This window comes from Hydra vulgaris, chromosome 09 (genome assembly GCF_038396675.1).
Source record: "Hydra vulgaris chromosome 09, alternate assembly HydraT2T_AEP".
In the NCBI taxonomy this organism is placed as follows: domain Eukaryota; kingdom Metazoa; phylum Cnidaria; class Hydrozoa; order Anthoathecata; family Hydridae; genus Hydra; species Hydra vulgaris.
In genome coordinates this window covers 48,745,189-48,765,899 of record NC_088928.1, presented here as the reverse complement: position 1 = coordinate 48,765,899, position 20,711 = coordinate 48,745,189, and the positions used below count along the sequence as shown (strand labels likewise).

The 20,711-nt window shown below is 25.3% G+C and overlaps 1 protein-coding gene across 2 annotated transcripts in view; it reads right to left on the bottom strand.

Moving 5' to 3' along the window:
• The window catches only part of LOC100199166 (uncharacterized), a 70,117-nt gene that overhangs the window by 25,848 nt on the left and 23,558 nt on the right, over positions 1–20,711 (bottom strand). For both annotated transcript variants that reach the window (XM_065805952.1, XM_065805953.1), the window contains exons 4-15: positions 18,856–19,048; positions 18,102–18,185; positions 14,708–14,818; positions 14,135–14,234; positions 13,830–13,875; positions 11,905–12,148; positions 11,738–11,786; positions 11,398–11,537; positions 11,046–11,132; positions 8,854–9,005; positions 8,675–8,750; positions 7,900–8,027 (exon numbers count right to left, since the gene is read on the bottom strand). In XM_065805952.1, the coding sequence (XP_065662024.1) occupies positions 7,900–8,027; positions 8,675–8,750; positions 8,854–9,005; positions 11,046–11,132; positions 11,398–11,537; positions 11,738–11,786; positions 11,905–12,148; positions 13,830–13,875; positions 14,135–14,234; positions 14,708–14,818; positions 18,102–18,185; positions 18,856–19,048 (1,410 nt within the window). The remainder of the gene's footprint in view (positions 1–7,899; positions 8,028–8,674; positions 8,751–8,853; positions 9,006–11,045; positions 11,133–11,397; positions 11,538–11,737; positions 11,787–11,904; positions 12,149–13,829; positions 13,876–14,134; positions 14,235–14,707; positions 14,819–18,101; positions 18,186–18,855; positions 19,049–20,711) is intronic.

Below are 20,711 nucleotides of genomic sequence, written 5' to 3'. Positions count from 1 at the left end.
TTTTATGAAAAATCTTTTATAAAAAATGTTTTATAACAAATTTTTTATAAAAATCTTTTATAAAAAGTCTTTTATAACAAATTTTTTATAAAAATTCTTTTATAAAAAGTCTTTGATAATAATTCTTAAAAAATGTTTTATAAAAAATCTTTTTACAAACAGTTTTACATATGCAAATCATCTTCATACCATTAAAGAATTTAAATTCATATTAATGCACACTGATTAGATTTGCCTGATACTTTGATAAATTTGATGTGGAAAATAAAGAATCATTTTATGCTGATTTTTTTAAGATGAGTATGGTTAACTTCAGGATCTTCAATATATTAATGTATTATCTAAATATTTGTTTAGTTTTAATTTTGAAAAATAAAATTTTTAATAATAATTAAGGTTGTTAATGTTTTAAATCTTTATCCAACACAGAACCAAATTGTTTGTGTGTGATTTCTAGGTATTATCTCTACATAGGATCTAAATAAGGTCTGGACCTTATGAAAACATTACAACGAAAAAAACTTTTGTCTTACACATTACTATAGGTATAGATAATATATCGGTATTTACTTTTTAAAAACAGGTTGGCATTTAATCTAATGGTGGAAGCATAGAAAAAAAAAAAAACAGGCTTTACTTATTTTTGTTCCAAGCAAGACATAATTATTGAAAATAGTTGAGGGTGGACTTTTGAATTTTAAAATTTAAATTATGTAACACATGTAATTAGTAATACATTTACAATCTAAAGCAGAAAAAAAATTTATGAAACCATTGTTGTAGGTTACTTTTTGTTAAAGTTTAAATTTTTCTTTTTTTATTATATATTTATTTTAGTGAAATCTCAAAGCAAAGTTTTAGTGCTAGTTACAAGTTAAAAAAATTTTTAATTTTTAAAAAAGCTTTTTAATCAAAAACTTTTTATAACTTTCTCTCTTTTTCAGACTTTTGATTTATTATTTTATCGAGTCGAAGTTTATATTTATTGATCAATCAAATTTATATTATTAAATCAATCAAAAAGATAAACAAGTAAATAAAATAGTATCAAAATAATTGTCAACGATATTAATACAAAGTAACCCTAAAGTAGCAAATGAAAATACGAGCCATAATTCAGATTATCCAACAAAGCAAAAAGAAAAGAAACAAGAAGAATAGTATAACATAAATAAAAAGAAAAACCGAAAAAAAATAGCACGAATCTATTGGAAAGCAAAAGATTTAAAGATACTTTAACTTCGTTATTTTTTTCCTTTTGATGGCTATTGGTTAGCCACATTAGTTTGTTGTTTTTCTGTACAATTTATTAATATTTGTAGGTTATTTATTCTCATTACTTTATAATATATCTATAATAACATATAACTTATTCATATATATAAATATATTACCATATACCTATATAACTATCTATATATTTATCTCAATACTTATATTAGTGATTATATATATATATTATATAGTTAGTTGTCAACATCTACTCAATTTTGTCAAAACTATCTACCTAATTTTGCATAACCTACCTGTACTGTTTTATAAACACTGTTCTTACACAAATCCATTTTGCCTCATAACTACTCTCTCATTATAATCTCATCTTATTCATTATATCCTTAATCACACTTAAGTTGTTTTATTAGCCTCTGTGCTTATCAATAATAAAACATTGTAATAACATTCTGCCTATCAAATTATGAAAAATAAAATACTCTGCATCTTTTGTTTTAAAACAGTAACAGATAACCACAAAGCCATCTTTTATGACTGCTGCAGTTATAGGTTCATGCTAAGTGCAACCAAATAGATTTGCTCACTTATAATCTTCTCACGGAAGACTCTTCAGAATGGTATTGTTTCAACTGTATATCTAAAAACATGCCATTTGGTTTACTTACTGATAACGAGCTCTTAACAACATTATCATGCCAAAAATCCACTAACTGTATCATCAAATTTTTAAATCTCCAATTCATTTAAGAAACAAAGAACTTAATACTATTTTAAGTTCTTAATTTCAATCTCTGGTTCTGCTATAAATTATAAATTCTATGATGTTATTGATTTTAATAAAGCTATCAAATCTAATTCAGATCTATATCTTCACCTTAACATTGCATCACTTCCCTATCACATTGATGAACTATGCAATTTTATCAGCACATTAAATATCATACCTATGGCAATAGGGATTACTTAATCCAACTTATACCTTAATGATACCAATATAACTGACATAACTATTAATGGATTCAACATTGAGCATTACCCCACTGAGACCAAAAAAGGTGGTGCTCTTTTATATCTGCAGTCTAATTTAAATTATGTAGTTCGTCATGACTTAAAGATTTACTTACCAAAATTACTTGAGTCTGTTTTTGTTGAAATCATTAAGCCCCACAAAATAAATGTCCTAATTTGTTTTATACATCATCACCCATCAATGAATCAAAATGAATTTAATACAACATTTTTAACTCCACTTCTAAAAAAGTTGAGCAAAGAACAAAAATTGATCTTTTAATGGGTGATTTCAATGCAGATCTACTAAGCCAGGCATGTCAAACTCAATTTGGTATGGGGGCCTCTTTAGCCTAAGGAAATATTATAATGGCCGCTCAAGCTAATACTTATTTTTCTTATGAATGAAGTGTAACTCTTCAACCCAAACTGTCCTTTTGCTAAGGTTTGAAGTAAACAAGACTATAATTATATTTAAAATCTACCAAATCACTGCAATATTATTAAAAAAAGTACAGAAGTTTAATTTTGCATTATTTATTTCACACAATAAGAACTCAATAAAAATAAACAAGGAGTATTTTGTAATAATAATAACAAACATAAAATTTTAGATTTTCCAGAAATTTGACATCTTTTATTCGCTGAAAGCTTAATAAGGTCTGGTTTTATGTTTTGGCTAGCTACCACTTTCATTATGGAAGACAAATGTTCATCAGTAAGCCTGGACCTCTCAGGGGTTTTATTTTGTTTCATGTGCGAAAAAAGTTGTTCACAAAGATAAGTACTGCCAAACATTACACATATTTGACAAGCAAATTGAATCATCTTTGGAAATTGATGTGGCGGTAAAAATGAATAAAATTTGGGTACACCAACATCAGTAAATTGTTGTTTGAGAACAGAATCACACTGAAGTTCAATTAATTCCATTTGCAGATCTTCTTCCACTTTTTCAATATCAAAGTTGAATGGTGAGGTGAACAAAGCAAACTTTGGTTCACATTTTTTGAAATCTTGAAACCTTACTTCAAAATCTTGTTTTATATTGTTTATATTTTTTGAGTAGCTGCTGAACATAAAATTTGGGTCTTGCAGCTTTATAGACTTGCACGTCTCAAAATGTACCAAATTTTCTTGTTCAATTTGGCGTTCCCAGAGTAAAAGTTTAGTTTGAAAAGCTCTGACATTATCAAACATTGTGGTGACCAATTTGTTCTTTCCTTGCAAAATAATGTTCAGATCATTCAGGTGTTTTGTGATATCAACTAGAAAAGCTAAATCTTGAAGAAACTTGGTATTTTTTATATCTGAAATATCTTGCCCTTTTGTTTCCAAAAGTATTTCAGTTTTCAGATGATTGAATGCTTTGAGTACTTTGTGACATGATAACCATCGAACTTCAGTGTAATATGGTAAATCCTCATATTCGCTGTCATTTTCATTCAACAATGAAGCAAACTGACGATGATTTAGTCCTTTTGCTCTTATAAAGTTGATAACAGATGCTATTCTTTTAATCACATAACCCAGATCAATTGTTTTTCCGCATAATACTTCTTGGTGAATGATACAATGAAAATTGTATTATTCTTTTTGCTAATTTTCTCATTTAATTTACCAACAAGACCTTTCTTTAAACCAATCATAGCGGGTGCTCCATCAGTAACTATAGACACAAGTTTAGTAATTGGAAGTTCATACTTGTCCAGTGTTTTTTCAATCTCCAAAAAAATGTCTGCACCTGTTGTTGTACCATGCATTGGAATCAACTCAAGAAGTTCCTCTGTAATTTCATATTTGAAATTGCAACCTCTGATAAAAACAGACAACTGAGCAACATCTTTGACATCTGTACTTTCATCAACAGCAATTGAAAAGGCCTCAATATCCTTGCAGATTTTTGTTAACTGACTTCTCAAATCTGTTGCTATGTCATTAACACGCTCAGCAACTGTATTTCTTGAAAGGCTTATGTTGTTAAAATCTTTTATTTTTTCAGGGCAAAGAATCTTTGCAGTTTTAATTAGGCAGTTTTTGATAAATTCACCGTCAGTGAAAGGTCTGGAATGAAATGCAATTAAATGTGCCAGACTATAACTTGCTTTGACTACGAGTTCATTTGATTTGTTCACAAAATGAAAAAGATATTTTGTTGCTTTTTTAGTTTGACTTTTAGTTCATTTAATTTGTCTATCCTTTTATCTTTTTGATAAATTTCAAATTTTTACTGATGGGTTTTATAGTGCCTTTTGATATTGAATTCTTTCGGCACACTAACTTTTTGTTGACAAATCAGACAAATAATACTTTCATTAATGTTTGTAAAAAAGTATAGCACTTCCCATTTTGATTGAAAAATTCTTTTTTCATCTTCAATTTTACGTTTTCTGCTTGCACTTGGTTTTGAATGAGACATTTTATTTTTAGTGACAATAACCAAAAAACAAAAATAGCTCAATGGTAAACAACAACAACAACAACAACAACAACAACAACAACAACAACAACAAGATAACAACTAATCTATTAGGCCGGGTGAATAAAAAATAGCAATCGCTTTTCCTTAGCTTTTTCGAGTAATTGTTCAGCTTTACGTAAGCAAAAGTTTGAAATTTATAAAAAAAAAAGATTTATATTAAATCTTTATTCACGTAAAGCTGAACAACTACTCCAAAAACGCTGAGTAAAAGCAATTGGTTTTTTATATTCACCCGCCTTATTTTCTCATATCGATTGTTAAAATTAAAATATATCGTCATAATTTTTTAATAATTTTTTATGGTTTTAATTTCAGAGTTTCAATTTTAATAAAAAATTAGAAAATTAATTTAGTATTCATGTCCTTTTTTAATAAAGGAGTTCAGAAAACTATTTATTGTTGTTTTTAATAAAACATTTTTGAAATGCATATCTGCGGGCCGCCATATGTAATAAGATGATTAAAATGTTGGGGGCCGCCATAAAAGGTCTTGCGGGCCGCCACTTTGACATGCCTGTACTAAGCTATAGTGAATCTAATCCTATTTCTAACTACCTTGATACCTTATGTTCTTACTCGTTTTCTTAATCCTTCCATAATCCTACCTACTCGTATAACACCTAAACCATAAACACTCATTGATAACATTTTTATGTTATGATTAAATAAGATGAAGAATGAATCTATTAATCAATTTTTAAAATCATTTATTAGGGTTTTAGACCCCTATAAAACTTTGACAAGAAATCAAATTAAACTAAACTCTAAAACCTCTCTAAAGGCTTACTTAAATCTATTTCTGTAAAAAACAAACTCTATAAAAAATTTCCAAGATGTAAAACATTAATACTAAAAATGAACTTTTCACAAAATTTAAATTCTATAGAAATAAAATTAGCAACTTGTTTAAAAGTAGTAAATAATTATACTACATAACTTATTTTAATGACAACAAGAACAACATAAAAAATACATGGAAAAGCATAAAAAATATCATAAATATTAATGAATCACTACAAAAACATCTACTCAGCTAGATCTGAATGAAAATATCATCACAGATCATGCCACTATATCAATTCTATTTAATAATTATTTTGTTTTTATTCACGAAAAACTACTCAATGAAATCATGCCATCAAAATGTGCTTATAGTGAATTTCTTAATTTCCTAATGCTAATTCTTTCTTTATTGATCCTGTGAGTGAAGATGAGGTATATAATCTTATTAATAATGCTCTTAAAAGTGATAAAAGTTACCTCTCACATAATTTCCAAACCTCTTAGCATTATGATAAATAATTCTTTTAAAATTGGCAAATTCCCTTTTCAAAGTAGCTAAATTCATTCCAATTTATAACCCATTTCCCTTCTTTCCAACCTAAGCAAACTTTTTGAAAAGGCAATGCATAACAGGTTATACAAGTTTCTAGAAAAATTTAAGTGCCCGTACCAACATCATTATGGATTTCAAAGCAAAAATTCCACAACCCTGGCACTTATTGAAATTACTGAGAAGATTAGAAGAGCTCTAGATAATAAGCACTTTGCATGTATGGTGTTTATAGATTTACAAAAAGCTTTTGATACTGTGGACCACTCTATCCTTCTCACAAAATTGGAAAACTATGGAATCAGAGACATCACACTAAAATGGTTTACTTCATATCTCCATAACAGGAAACAGTTTGTTTCCATTAATGGCACTAAATCTGATTTAAAGAATTGCTCAAATGGCATCCCGCAAGGTTCAGTTTTAGGACCACTTCGTTTTCTTCTTTTTATTAATGACTTAAATACTTTTTTAAATTTGCAACTGCTTACCATTTTGCTGATGATACTAACATGCTACTGGTTGACAAATCACTTAAAAAAAAATCACTTCAAACAATCAACAAATATATTAATCATGACCTTGGAAATCTTGTTTAGTGGCTTCGTTCTATTAAAACTTTCTCTCAATTCTAACAAAACAGAGCTGATCATCTTTAAATCCAATCTGGCACCAATTAATAAGCACTTAAATTTCAGACTAAGCCTATAGGGACAATCCTATTAACAAATCATTTTAAGGTTGTCCCATCTCCAAACTAAAGCCTTGAAAATAATATATTTTCTGTATAATAACTTTAAATCTAGTGTGCTATACCTTATCTCCAATATATTAAAATTAAGCAACCTACTCCTTAACTGCCAATTTGTCTGGAATCACCATCACAAAAACCTTCTACTATCATTCAACAATTTCTTTACAAGTACAATTTGTCACTATCCTCTTTGCTCCATCAGTAGTTTAAACTTAGTTATTCCAAAACACCACTCTGCTAAATATGGAAATCCATTAAATATCAATGTATTAGCTAACGGAGCAAACTACCTCCTGATCTAAAATCTCTTAATTTAATCTCTGAATTCAAAATTAACCTTTTTAATTATTTGTTAAAAAAGTACAATTAAATATTTCTCCAAATTAATATCGAAATTCTTTATTATATCTCTCAACTTGTGATCCTTCAGTTCTTAATTTGATACTTTTAACATTTTAAAATTCTTTACTTATTCATCTACATCTAATTTCTCTGGTTTTCTACCTTCTGCCATTTTTAAATTTTTTTTTTTTTTAATATTATTAATATTAGTCCTAATATTTTGACACTTTATTTATCTATCCATTTATTTATCTCTTTTCATTTAACTACTTCGTACTAAATCTTTGTTGTTGCTGCCATTATTTACTAAATTTTTGTTGCTGCTGTTATTGTCTTTATTTTTGAAACTCTCTGTTTGCTATAATTGTTATCATTATTGTTACTATTACTATTATCATTATTATTATTATTATTACTATTATTATTACTACTAATATTATTAATATTACTACTATTATTATTATTCTTGTCGTTGTTATTATTACTATTATTGTTATTATTGCTATTATTTTTATAATAATTAGTATTATTGATATCAGTTATCATTACTATTTTCATCATTGACTATAACATAATGTTGTATATACAGGTATTTACTTTATATTAGTACTTGTACTACTGTAAATTTCTTTGAAATGTTATTACTTATTTCGAAATATATTTGATTTGATTTGATTGGGTGATACTATTATAATGCTTCTGTCTTTTTGCAATTAAAAAAATCTTTAAAAAATAACAAAAATTTACTTGTTCTTAACATAACTTTTTTCGATATGCTCAGACAACCTCCACATAATACAAGAATTTGAAAGTTTTATAGTTTGAACATCTGAAAGGTATATGTTTTTTAGTTGCAAATCGCCATGCACTAAATCCTATAAAAAAGATATAATAAAATAAAAAAATAATATTTAAGAGACAATTTATATTTATTTGCAATTTCAATTCCTTACACACCAAGAAATAATTTTGTAGGTGAAAATAATTTTGTAGACAAAAATATTTAAACAAATCAAAAACATTTAAATGGAAATAACTGCTATTAAAGTGGAAAAATAAATTTTTAAGAAAAAAAAAGATTAATAAATAATAGAAAAATTATAGTTAATACTATTACAATGGCGTGTACTACCAATATTTAAAATAATAAACAAAAAAAATAAATTAATACAATCATTATCTAAAAACAAAAAACAATTTTAGATTACAGATAAAGACTGCTCTATCATCATTATAAATTCTGCATCAGTTTAATCTTATTATTATTTTGCTAGCAATAAAAGATTTTATTGTTCAACTTTATCTAATCTAATTCATTGATTTACCAACCTAGTGGAGCGTAACTTTTATTGTTTAAGGAATAGCTATAAACAATTTGATATGAACAATTTAATAACATACTTTGAACAACTAAATATAAATAATTTCATAACTTATTTTGAAATATGAACAATTATATATGAACAAAATAGAAAATATGAACACTTCAATAACATATTTTGAGCAAATAATTTAAAAACACCTTTGAATGAAGAAATTTTACTGCGTCACCCAACTGACCAAGATACTTGAGCAGCAACCCATATGTAATACTTTCTCTAAATTACAGTAACTTTAATAAAAAAGCACTTTTACCAAAAAAATTTCTAAAGAAATTATGAGTTATAAATCATAAGCTACATTCAAATGTTGATAGACTACCTTGACTTTGGTAAATAGTTTTCTAAATTTCCTAATTCCAAGTACTCAAACGCTAACATTAAACCATTATCCAATAAGGAAAGTCCAACAAACTGGACAATGTGCTTATGGTCATGTAGACACATTAAAGATTGAGCAACTAGATTAACATGCTAAATAAGAAAAAAATTCTAATGTATATAATCAAGTTTGTAAACTTTTTCTGGTCTTAATTACTCTTAAAAAAAAAACATGTTACATTTTATGGGAAAAATAAATAGGGACCAGCCAATGGTGTGTATATATATATATATATATATATATATATATATATATATATATATATATATATATATATATATATATATATACACATACATACATACATACATACATACACAAATACATACATATATATAAAAAATATATATATACATACATACATACATACATACATACATACATACATACATACATACATACATACATACATATATATATATATATATATATATATATATATATATATATATATTGATATTTAAGGCTGTTTTGTATTATAATAATAAAACAAAAATTATATTCCTAAAAGAGTGCTCAATATTAAAAAGTTATTTCAAATAGAGCGATATATATGTGTATATATACATATATATGTGTATGAACGATATATATACATATATATGTGTATATATATATATATATATATATATATATATATATATATATATATATATATATATATATATATATATATTTGTCAAAGGTTCTGGTCACAATGTTTGTTATTTTGGATTTTGTGGTACTTTTTGTAAGGCTTACCCAAATTTCAAAATCAGTCAGTAACTAAAAATTGTATTTTTGGGGTTCTATAATTTTGCAATGAAAAGGTAATATAACTTAAAAACCTGGATTCTTAAAAAGGTGCAGATTGTAAATTATTTAATACAACTTTTATACCATGCCTAGAATTTAGTTTATGGTTCAACAAATAGCGTCACAAAGTTAACACCATAATTTTTTATAGTTTTTTTGTAGGGTCATATCTCCAGATAAAAAATTTCAGAATAACTCAAAAGATCAAAAGTTTCAGAATAATTCAGCATGGGCATTTTTTTAAAAAGCTGATTTTTTATCTATATTATTATATAGATAATAAATCAGCTTTTTTAAAAATTGTCCATGCTGAGTTATACTAAAACCAATATGACAACAAAAGTGAAATACCCTAAAATAACATGTATTTGAACCCTTAAAACTTAATTTGGGCAAATTTTTTCATTTTTTTAATTGCATCATTGGAAATTTTTTTTATTTTTCTGTTATTTTGCTATTAAACCATTAAAAATTTTGGAAAACATTTCAGATGGTTTGTAGCGACTGATGCAATTGTTCTCTGAATTAATTAATAATTGGTTAAAAATTATTCTCTGAATTAATTAATGATTGGCGACTTGAAACTAAACTGTTTATATAATTTTACTTTGTTATCATTTTAAGTTTACTAGAAACTTTTCATAAGCAAGCAGTCAAATAAATCAATCCCGTAGACATCCTATTTTTATAATTTGCAAAAGCATTCAATACAAATGCACAAATAAAAATAGGAATAATACTAAATATAGTAGTATAGTTTAGTAGTAAACATTTACTGCAAGAAGATAACTCCTGGAACAGAGCATGAATACAAGTCCTGCTATACGCAGTATAAGCAGGTAATTACATTAAACATTTTAAATAAGTTAGTGATTTTTATCTAAAAACCCATTTTAATGAGCTTTAAAAAGATCGACCGAAGTTTGCATCTGGAAGATTGTTCCACGAATTCGCTACTCTGTTTGTAAAAAAGTTGTGACGTATTTCAGAGTTAACTGTTATTTCCTTACGTACGCGTTTACGGTGAACATTTAAAATAAGATTGTTTAAATAAGAGTGTTTAAATATCTTGCAAACTTTAGAAATAAAAATTTTGAAGCCTGATAAAAAGATCATCTTAAAATAATTATTATAAGTATAATATAAATAAATGTAATATAATATACAAATATAATAAAAATAGATACAATAAATCATATCATAATTAATCATAACCAAGTAATAGTTGTTCCTAAAAAATAATAAAAAACTGTTTGTACTTGAAGTTTGTGCTAAAAACATAATAGAAAAAATATTTCCGATGAAATTTTTAAAAAATACAAATGAAATTATATTACTTCTGCAGGAATATCAATAAATCTTTTCAAAACCAATGATTTATTTTCATCTTTTTTAATATACTTCATAACATCTCCAAAAGCTCCCTTAAAAATAAATATTTGTTCACTCAAAAAAAAAAAAAAAAAAAAATATATATATATATATATATATATATATATATATATATATATATATATATATATATATATATATATATATATATATATATATATATATATATATATATATAAAGAAATTTGTTACACAAAATAAAACTCCAAACTCTAATATAAATTTGTTACTTTAAAAAAATCTATAAAAAAAATCTCAGCATATAGACAATCACTAAATATAGCTTCTCATTCTGACCTTTTTTATCCATTGTTCACATCTTAACTGATCTGAACCAAGCAAAAGAGGTGCAGCAGGTAATTTTGATAATGCTATGTTACGCTTATTTGTAATATTATGAAGAATATGTCCTGGTTCCATGTAAAATGGAATATTTCCTTGTAAAAAAGAAGTTTAATAAATTAGTTAAAAGAAATAAAATGTTATTGCAACAAATTTATATATATATAAATATATATATATATATAAATATATATATATATATATATATATATATATATATATATATATATATATATATATATATATATATATATATATATATATATATATATATATATAATAAGAATTAACTAACCAGATTGTCTTGGTACGTAATTTTTTTTAAGGACAACACCTAGTTCATCCTATAAAAAAAAACTTCAAGTTATCTTTGACATTCGTAAAATTTACTTTGACACTTTTTTATTGTAGATTGGTGGCTTAACAAAAACAAACTCTTCTTTATATCAAAATATGTCAAACCTTCACTTTTGCATCTTTGAAACTGTTTTGCAGTACATTAAGTGATGGGTACTTTGTTCCATTCAAAAGATAGTAGCCAAGCTCAGAATCTTCTTGACAATATTCAATTTCAATGTGTTTTATTGTTTCATTATAAGAAACATATGATAAAACAAAGAAAAAGTACTTTTGACAGTGTTCACGAAACAAATAATTTCCTTCTTCTATCCCTTTTGCTGTTATGATATTTTCAGCAACTTTTTGACTGTAATTAAAAAATAGGAAGTACAGAAAAAAAAGTAATTTACTTCAATTTTGTTTCTTACCATTACTAGTGTAAAAACCAAGAAACCTAACAAGTTATTGCTTAAAATTTTTAAATTTATCAACATATAAATTAAGAAATTTTAAACAGTATATATATTTAAACTAATTTTTATGCTTCAGTGTAAGTATACTGATTCATAAGTTAAATATTAACTTTTTCTAGCTATGTTCAAACATTTTGAATGACAAACTCAAAAATGTGGTCACTGACAAATATAACAATGTAATTAACAATGTATAAAAAATAAACAATATGAATCAAAATATACATATAAAGAATGTATAAAACAATTTTTTTGTCTTGTCTGCAAGGCATATTCATATAATTTCCTTTATTTCCTAATAAGAATGCCTTAACTTATAAATTAAATTTTTTGGTGACAAGATAAAAAACAGTTAATGCTGCACATATTAAAAAAAAATGCTAGAACATAAATTAAAAACAAGTTGTAACAAACCAACAACCAAAATAAATGCAGAAGTAATTGAGAAACCTGAAGAGTCTTGAAGTGAACCTGAGATGGAGGAACACTTTACTACTAGAGAAACATTTTACACTTGATACATTTGTAAGAATATTTATACAATTTAAAGATCATTCACTTGCTGCTTCATATTTTAGCCTTATGATAAATAAAATAACCATCATTTCCAATCATGAGGAACTTTCTTTGTTTGTTACAACTCAGACAACCACTATGTTAAAAAAATAACTTTTATGTTTGGTTGTTTCAAAGAGATATGTAGTACACAAAATTTATTTTACAAATCAAGGGTCAGATTATTGATTTCTTGAATGATTTCTGAAAAAAACCTCTAAAAATAAATGCACTAGAATTGAACATAGCAGTAAATAAGTCTATAAAATAACACTAAAACCTTTAATAATGATGTAATATCTGTTAATCTAAATTACTGAGACAATGAACTATTTTTAATGAAGCCTGTAAAAGTAAAGCAACTGGAAGCTCAAATATTTCTGTATACAATTTTAAAAGTTTTGATAGACCAAGATCAGCTACCACTAATTTATAACTTTTTAGATTCTCAATTTTAAGAATGCACTTTCAATATTGATACTAGAAACATAATAAATTTCAAAGTTGAAATGAAGAAAAAATTCAAGGGAACAATCCTTTGCCTTATATATAAAAACATTAAAAAATTGTATTTAAAACTTCTATTGCATCATTAGATATGCAAAAATATTTCTTTTTATTAGATTTTATCTAATTTTGTAAAAGTTTTTCAAAGTAGTTACAAAGGAGTTTCAAATTTTATTTTTTGACTTAAATAAGATGTCATATTAATGTTTTATTTCTTTGAAAACAATTTACTTGATTACAACATTTCCTGCATGAAATATAATAATTTTATCTAATTTAAAGGCCTAAAATACTAAAATAAATTTAAATTTATTTTAATATGTAAGGTCTATTTTTTATAATTTTATGATCTTAATTTTCCTAAAAAGTTCTTTAAATTAGAAAAACAAGTTTTTTTCGTTTATGAATTTAAACCAATTTAGATAAACTAAAGGGGGTAAGAGGGCAAAAATATTTATGATAATCTTGTAGCTTGTTTGTTTCTTTGTTTTTTTTAAGACATAGACAACTTACCTGATAGGCCCATGTACCATGTTATCTTTAAGAATGCTGTTAGTATCTAAAAATATCAACTTTATATATAACATAAAATGACAAGAAAAGCATGATAGTTGTCATTATTTCAAAATATATAGCTTAAAAAGTAACCAAGAAAAACTATATATTAAAATTTTCCATATATTAAAATTTTCCTTGTATTAAAATTTTTTAAATGATTTTAAAAATGAATAATACAATTATAAAATTTAATAAGTTTATAGAACTATCTGATTATTAATTTAAAGTAAAACTACAACTTAAGCTACATAAAAACATACCATAAAGTATTGTTTCATATTGATTAACCAACAATCTATAATAACCTTCCATAAAACTAAAGAAAGATTCACATTCCTCTTCCGATTCACAAAATAAAATCTAAATGAATTGAGTATACCAATAACAATAAATCTATAAAGTGAAAAAGAAAGAAAAGGTAAAAATAAAAAAAAAGGTGAAAAAAAAAAAGGTAAAAAAAATATTAAATTGTGAAAAATAATTCAACTTAAACAGAAAAATCAACAATTAAACATAATATGATCTCAATATTCTTCATTCATTTTGTTAGTAACTCAAGCTTAATTAGTAGATTACAAATTTCTCTTAAGATAATTAGTAGATTACAATTTTCTTCAGATAAAATTTGTTATGAGTTTAAAAAAAAAAGTTCAAAAAACAAGTGCATAGCCAAATGATACAACACTTTTATAGTTAAACATTCAGGTATATTTTATATTACCTTAAATATTTTTATTTGTTTATATAAATAAACATAATAAAAATATTTAACTAAAAGTAACAATTCTGAATATAAAAAATTAGGAGCAATATAAGTCAATCTTAATATTCACCTCAGCTCTTTCATTTCTTCGGAGTATTCTTATTTCTCTTCCTTTTCCTTCAAAATATTCTTGAACTTTAACACCACAAATGTTACTGTAAGAACATTGCCATAAACATGACTAAAAAATTATTTTTTGTTTTTTTCATTTAAAGGAAATTCATTATTAATTACATAAACATAATTTTAAAAAAAATGGAGTTAAAAGTAATGAGACAAATTTCTTCTATTAAAAAAAATTTATTTTCAAGTTTTACTCATTTCAAGAAAACTCATTTAAATAAAAAATTAAAAATTAAAAAATTAAAATATAAAAAAAAAAAACAGCTGTAAGTAATCAAACAAATTTCCTTTATTAAAAAAAATCATTTTTAAAATTTTACTTGTTCAACAAAACTCATACTTTAAAGCAGACAAACAAAGTTGTAAGTAGTCAGAAAATTTTCTTCTATTCAAAAAAGAACTTAAAGTGAGTATTTGTCCAATACTTTATTCTCTTAAAAACAATGCTTCTGCACACATTTTTAGTTTAAACTGATGTAATAATTAACTTTATGACTTTTGGTTTATGCTCCGCTATGTCTACAAATTCTATATCATTTATGAGTAATATATTTTGCTTTAACTTTGTTTTAGATATAGTTATAACACAATAGGGAAATCTAATAAAAATTTTATAACCCGTTTTATGATTTCAGAACAATGTTAATAAAAAATATTTTTTTTATGCACAAAGAATTTTATTTACATTCAGTTTGTAAATTCAAGTAATGTTTCTTTTTTCCAAGACTCAAGCTTGATTTTCAAATTGAAGTATCAAAGAGAATTTCATAAGTTAATGTTTGAATAATTAATTTCTTTAAGAATTCAGTTACTATGTTTTTAAAAAGTAGCAATTAGATAAAATCTTGTCCAGTAGATAATATTAAACAATTTTTGATTTAATTAATAGTTTTTTAAAGCTAAATAGTCATTAAATTAAAGAATGTTGAAAGATTTCCAAACAATGTCATTGGTTGGACATCGAAAAAGTTTTGAAAGTCATTGGATGGAAGTAGAAACTTTTTAAACAATGTCATTAGTTGGGTTTTAAAAATCTATTTTATCTATTTATAAAATCACAAAATTTAACACTCCCATTAAAATATATTTTAAAATGACTGGAACCAAAATAAAAATTCACTTTTCTACTAAATATGCTTAGAGTTAGTATGCTAGAGCAACCATATAAACAATTTTTGTTTCATGTTTGACAAAATTTTTATGTGTAAATAAAAAACTTCAAATAAGTTTTTGTGCTTTTCAAGTTACAAATGTAATTTGTATAGAATTTATTATTTATTTGTAATTTATTATTTAATCATCATATGGCAATCAAAACTTGTGGTTTCAGGTAGCATGAGATCCAGCAACTACTTGTATCACAAGTGATAGTTGGAAATTTATAAAACAAATTTATCAAATATAATTAATAAGTAAATTTTTAAATGCAATATATTAAAATGAATTAATAACCCAAATGATTAACCTTTTTTAATTGTCTTATTTCATATACAATTACTCTTATATTTAAAAATTTATTTTGTTACATTACCAACTATATTAAACTTGGCTAATGATTTTTATACAAGTTTGCTTCATTGGAAATATGAAAAAAAAAGACTAGGACTCTTGACCAATGGTGCAATCTTATCTATGTCTTATCACATTTCAGCAAACTGTACAATGATTACTGTATTTTGAAGAAATATCAATTAATACAGAATGATGGTTAATATTTAAAAGAGAAAAAGTTCAAAACAAGACTTGCTAGATTCCTGTTATAAAAAGTTATTTTAAATAAATTTTACATTAAAATAAAGTTCATTTTCAGTCAAACTTTTGATTTTTCACACTACCCATTAAATTGAGCTGAAACTTTCACAATTGAAGTAAACTGAATTATAAAACTTTTGCAATCATTTTTTGATTAAAACTAAATTTTTGTATCCATTTTTAGATCAAAATATATATATAACAGATAATATAACAGACAATTCCTCAGTTTTGTTCTCAGAATCTGCTATTCTTCATTTCCTATTTCATTGGGGTGGAAAATTTCTGAAACTGAAAATTAAAAAAGTAAAACTTTATTTAATTTTTATGAAATGAAAGCAATCCATCATGCCAAAAAGATTTATCTTTTTAAAAACCAGCTTAATTGCAAAAAAAAAAAAAAAAAAAACTAAAATTCAGTCCATTATACACTTTTTGCCATTGGCCTATACTTGCCTTTGGAAAAAAATTTAACTTGAGTCAAGAGCTCCTTTTAATAACATAATTCTCTTTATTTAACAATACAAACTTCCAAATAATAAAATAAAGGTGTCTTCTATCAAAGCATTTGCTCAGTATATGTAATATTTTTTGAAAACTTAGGCTGTCTACAGATAATGCTGTTATTATTGCACCATCTTACAGATAATGCTGCTATTATTAAATATAATTGCGCATATGCAAATGCACTCAAAAGTTTGGATTTTAAAGTTGAACTGTTATGAAAATGTTACAAGTTGCTCTACGAATATATTCAATTTTCTTGAAAGGATCAAACAGGAAAAAGCAAAGTCTTTTTTTTAAGCACTTATTTCATTGGGCATCCAATGCTATGTTCCAGGCAACACAAGCTAATGTAAAGTTCCTAAAAGTTTTCAATTACTGTGCATTACTTGTCCAGTTATTGGAAAAAGTATCCTATTCAATCAGAAACAGCTATTAGCCTAGATTAGACTAGGTATCTTTTTTTCTAGGTATAAATATTAGAAACTACTGTTTGATTTTAAACAGCACATATATTTAATATCTTAAACTTTTTTAGTTCTTTCTAGTTGTTTGTACTTAAAAAACTTATATTATACACAATTTATAAGGGAAAATTAATATATGACATTTCGCCAACTTTCAAGAAAATATTTGTTTTAATGTCATTTGAGGTTGCTGCCTCTAAATATTGTTCATTTATACTCATATCTTGCAAATAATTGGTTGATTGGATCACCCTAATATATTAACTTTAACATTCACAAGTTCAACACCCATGTGGTTTGGACAAGTTTTTGAAAAGCCATTCTTGTATTTGAATATGATATTATAAAAAAGTTTAGGCAAAGTTTTATAACTAGATGCTTTTGTTGGCATTAAACTGTTTTGCAGATCAACATAGAATATTTTAATTGTAATCTAGAAAGATAACTATCCAATGATTATGTATTTCTTCTGCTCTTACCCAACTTTGGGCAATTTATATCAGAATTTCTCTTCAGCTAGACAAGATGTCTTCCCCACAAATAAGAAACCTTACCTGACCCGAAAAAACTTTTTTCTATAGTAATTAAAACTTAGAAAAATTATACTAAATATTTTACCCGAACATTAGAGATAGTAAACTTGCAACAAATATCAGTAGGTGTTAAAAAGATTTCTCTTTTATCAATTTTACCATCTTCATACTAAAAAAAAAGTTATTGATTTTATCACATACATTTAAAAACAACGATAATAGAGCATAAAAGATTTTACACTTCTAAAGAGATGTTATTTGATTAATAAGACTTTCAATTAAAACAATGTTACTTGATTAGTTAAATGATATTTTTCTAATTTAGCTAGTGATCTTCAATGTGATCCACAATGCTATTATTATCATTACTTACTATTCTTTCTGAAATATTTTCATTACCTGTTATAAAATAAAATCAGACTCAAAGTAAACTATCAAAACTTGTCATTAAAAACTGCTTGTAAATTATAATTTTGATAAAATTTCAATACATACAAGGTCAAGAGCATAAAACATAAACCAAATTTGTTAGCATATTGGTATAAATATTCAACTATATACATGCATAAATTAATACAGCTAATCATGTTTAAAATTATAAATATATATCATAGTGCAATAGGATTTATATTTGATAGATAGTTTACAAATTAAAGTATTGAAATTAAAGTATAAGGCAATATACAATTTACATAATTTGAAACTTTAATAAAACATTTTTTTCTTCTTTTATGGATTGCACAATATTCATTTTTGTGATATTCAAATAAACAAAAATAACTGATGGATTTAATTTATTATACTAATATACTACTTAAAAATATTTTATAAAAACCTACCTTTATCATAGAAAAAACTTCATCTCTATAATGATCTAACTGTTCAATTTCATAAATAAAATCATTTCCTGGATCAGAATCACTTTTATATACTTCTAAAGATCTAGCAATTTTTTGCTTGCATTTGTGGATATCACGATCAACACCTCGGTTAGGATATTTACGCAAGATACCATCAATGTTAAAAAGGTCCCTTGAAATAATTTTAAATCATAAAATCAAAAAGTAAGTATTAAAATAATAATATAGAAACATATATATATATATATATATATATATATATATATATATATATATATATATATATATATATATATATATAAAATACACTAACATAATATATATATATATATAAAATACACTAACATAATTTACATATATATATATATATATATATATATATATATATATATATATATATATATATATTATATATATATATATATATATATATATTATAATTCATTTATATTAAATTTAATTATATCTATATTTATTTATATATATATATATATATATATATTTTTTTTTTTTTTTTTTTTTAAACATCTTCGCTTCCAACAAGGCTGCAAGCAGCCACTAATTAAAGTTGGAAGTTACTGTAAGAGAAAAGATGAAGATTGTAGAGCAAGATAACGATTGACGGACGATTTAAAAGATTGCAAATTATATGAATCAGGAAAGCAAGATGAAGGAAGCGAATTCCAAAGAGCTGATGTTCGAGGAAAAAAACTAGACGAATAAGCGTTTTTGGAGCACTTAGGAACAGTCACAGAAAAAGGATGACACTTAATTGAATGACGAGTAACACGAGAATGAATTTTAGTAGATGGCACAAGAGACGCTAGCTCTTTCGAGCAGTGCCCATTATAGTATTTGTAGAAAAGAGAAAGAGAAGCAACATTACGACGATGTGATAATGGTTGAAGGTTGGCTGCAAGAGCAGGTCCAACTATGTTTACAATGCGTTTTTGCACCTTGTCTAAAAGAGAAAGGGCATCATTAGAAGATCCGCCCCAGATATGGCAACAGTATTCCATACAAGGCCGGATTTGAGATTTATAGAGGTAGAGAATAGAATCCAGAGTAAGAAAGTGGCGAGCTCGATAAAGAGATGCAACCTTAGCAGATGCTAATTTTGCAACCGATTTGATATATGGTTTCCAAGAAAGATTGGAAGTAAGAGTTAATCCTAGAAGATGAAGAGTAGGTGACTCATCGAGTACATCACCGTTCATAAATATAGGAAGATCTAAATTATTGCGATAACGATTGGCTGAAAAAAATTGAGTTTTATCTGAATTAAAGTTCACCAGCCACTGTGAGCCCCATGCTGTAGCAGAAGTGAGATCCTTTTCAAGCTCAAATGCCCCCTCCAGGCAATCAGAGGGTGTTGGTTTCTTATCACGACAAGAATAAATGGTAGTATCATCAGCAAACAATGCCACCTTAGATGTGAGAATATCTGGAAGATCGTTAATGTAAATTAAAAAGAGTATAGGGCCAAGGATAGAACCTTGAGGAACCCCTGAAGTTACAGAATAAGAAGAAGAGTGTTGTCCATCGAGGAAAACTTTTATGCTACGATTGGAAAGGAAGGATTCAATGATCTTAAAGATGTTGCCGGATACACCATAAGAAGAAAGCTTATGGAGAAGACCAGCATGCCAAACTTTATCAAACGCTTTTGAAATGTCAAGAGCGATGGCCTTAACCTCTCCACCTTCATCTAATGCACGATAAAACCTGTCAGTTATTACTGTTAGCAAATCAGCTGTAGAACGAGAAGATCGAAATCCATATTGATGGTCAGAAAGTAAGTTATTAGATTCAAGATGAGAAATTAAGTGTTTGTT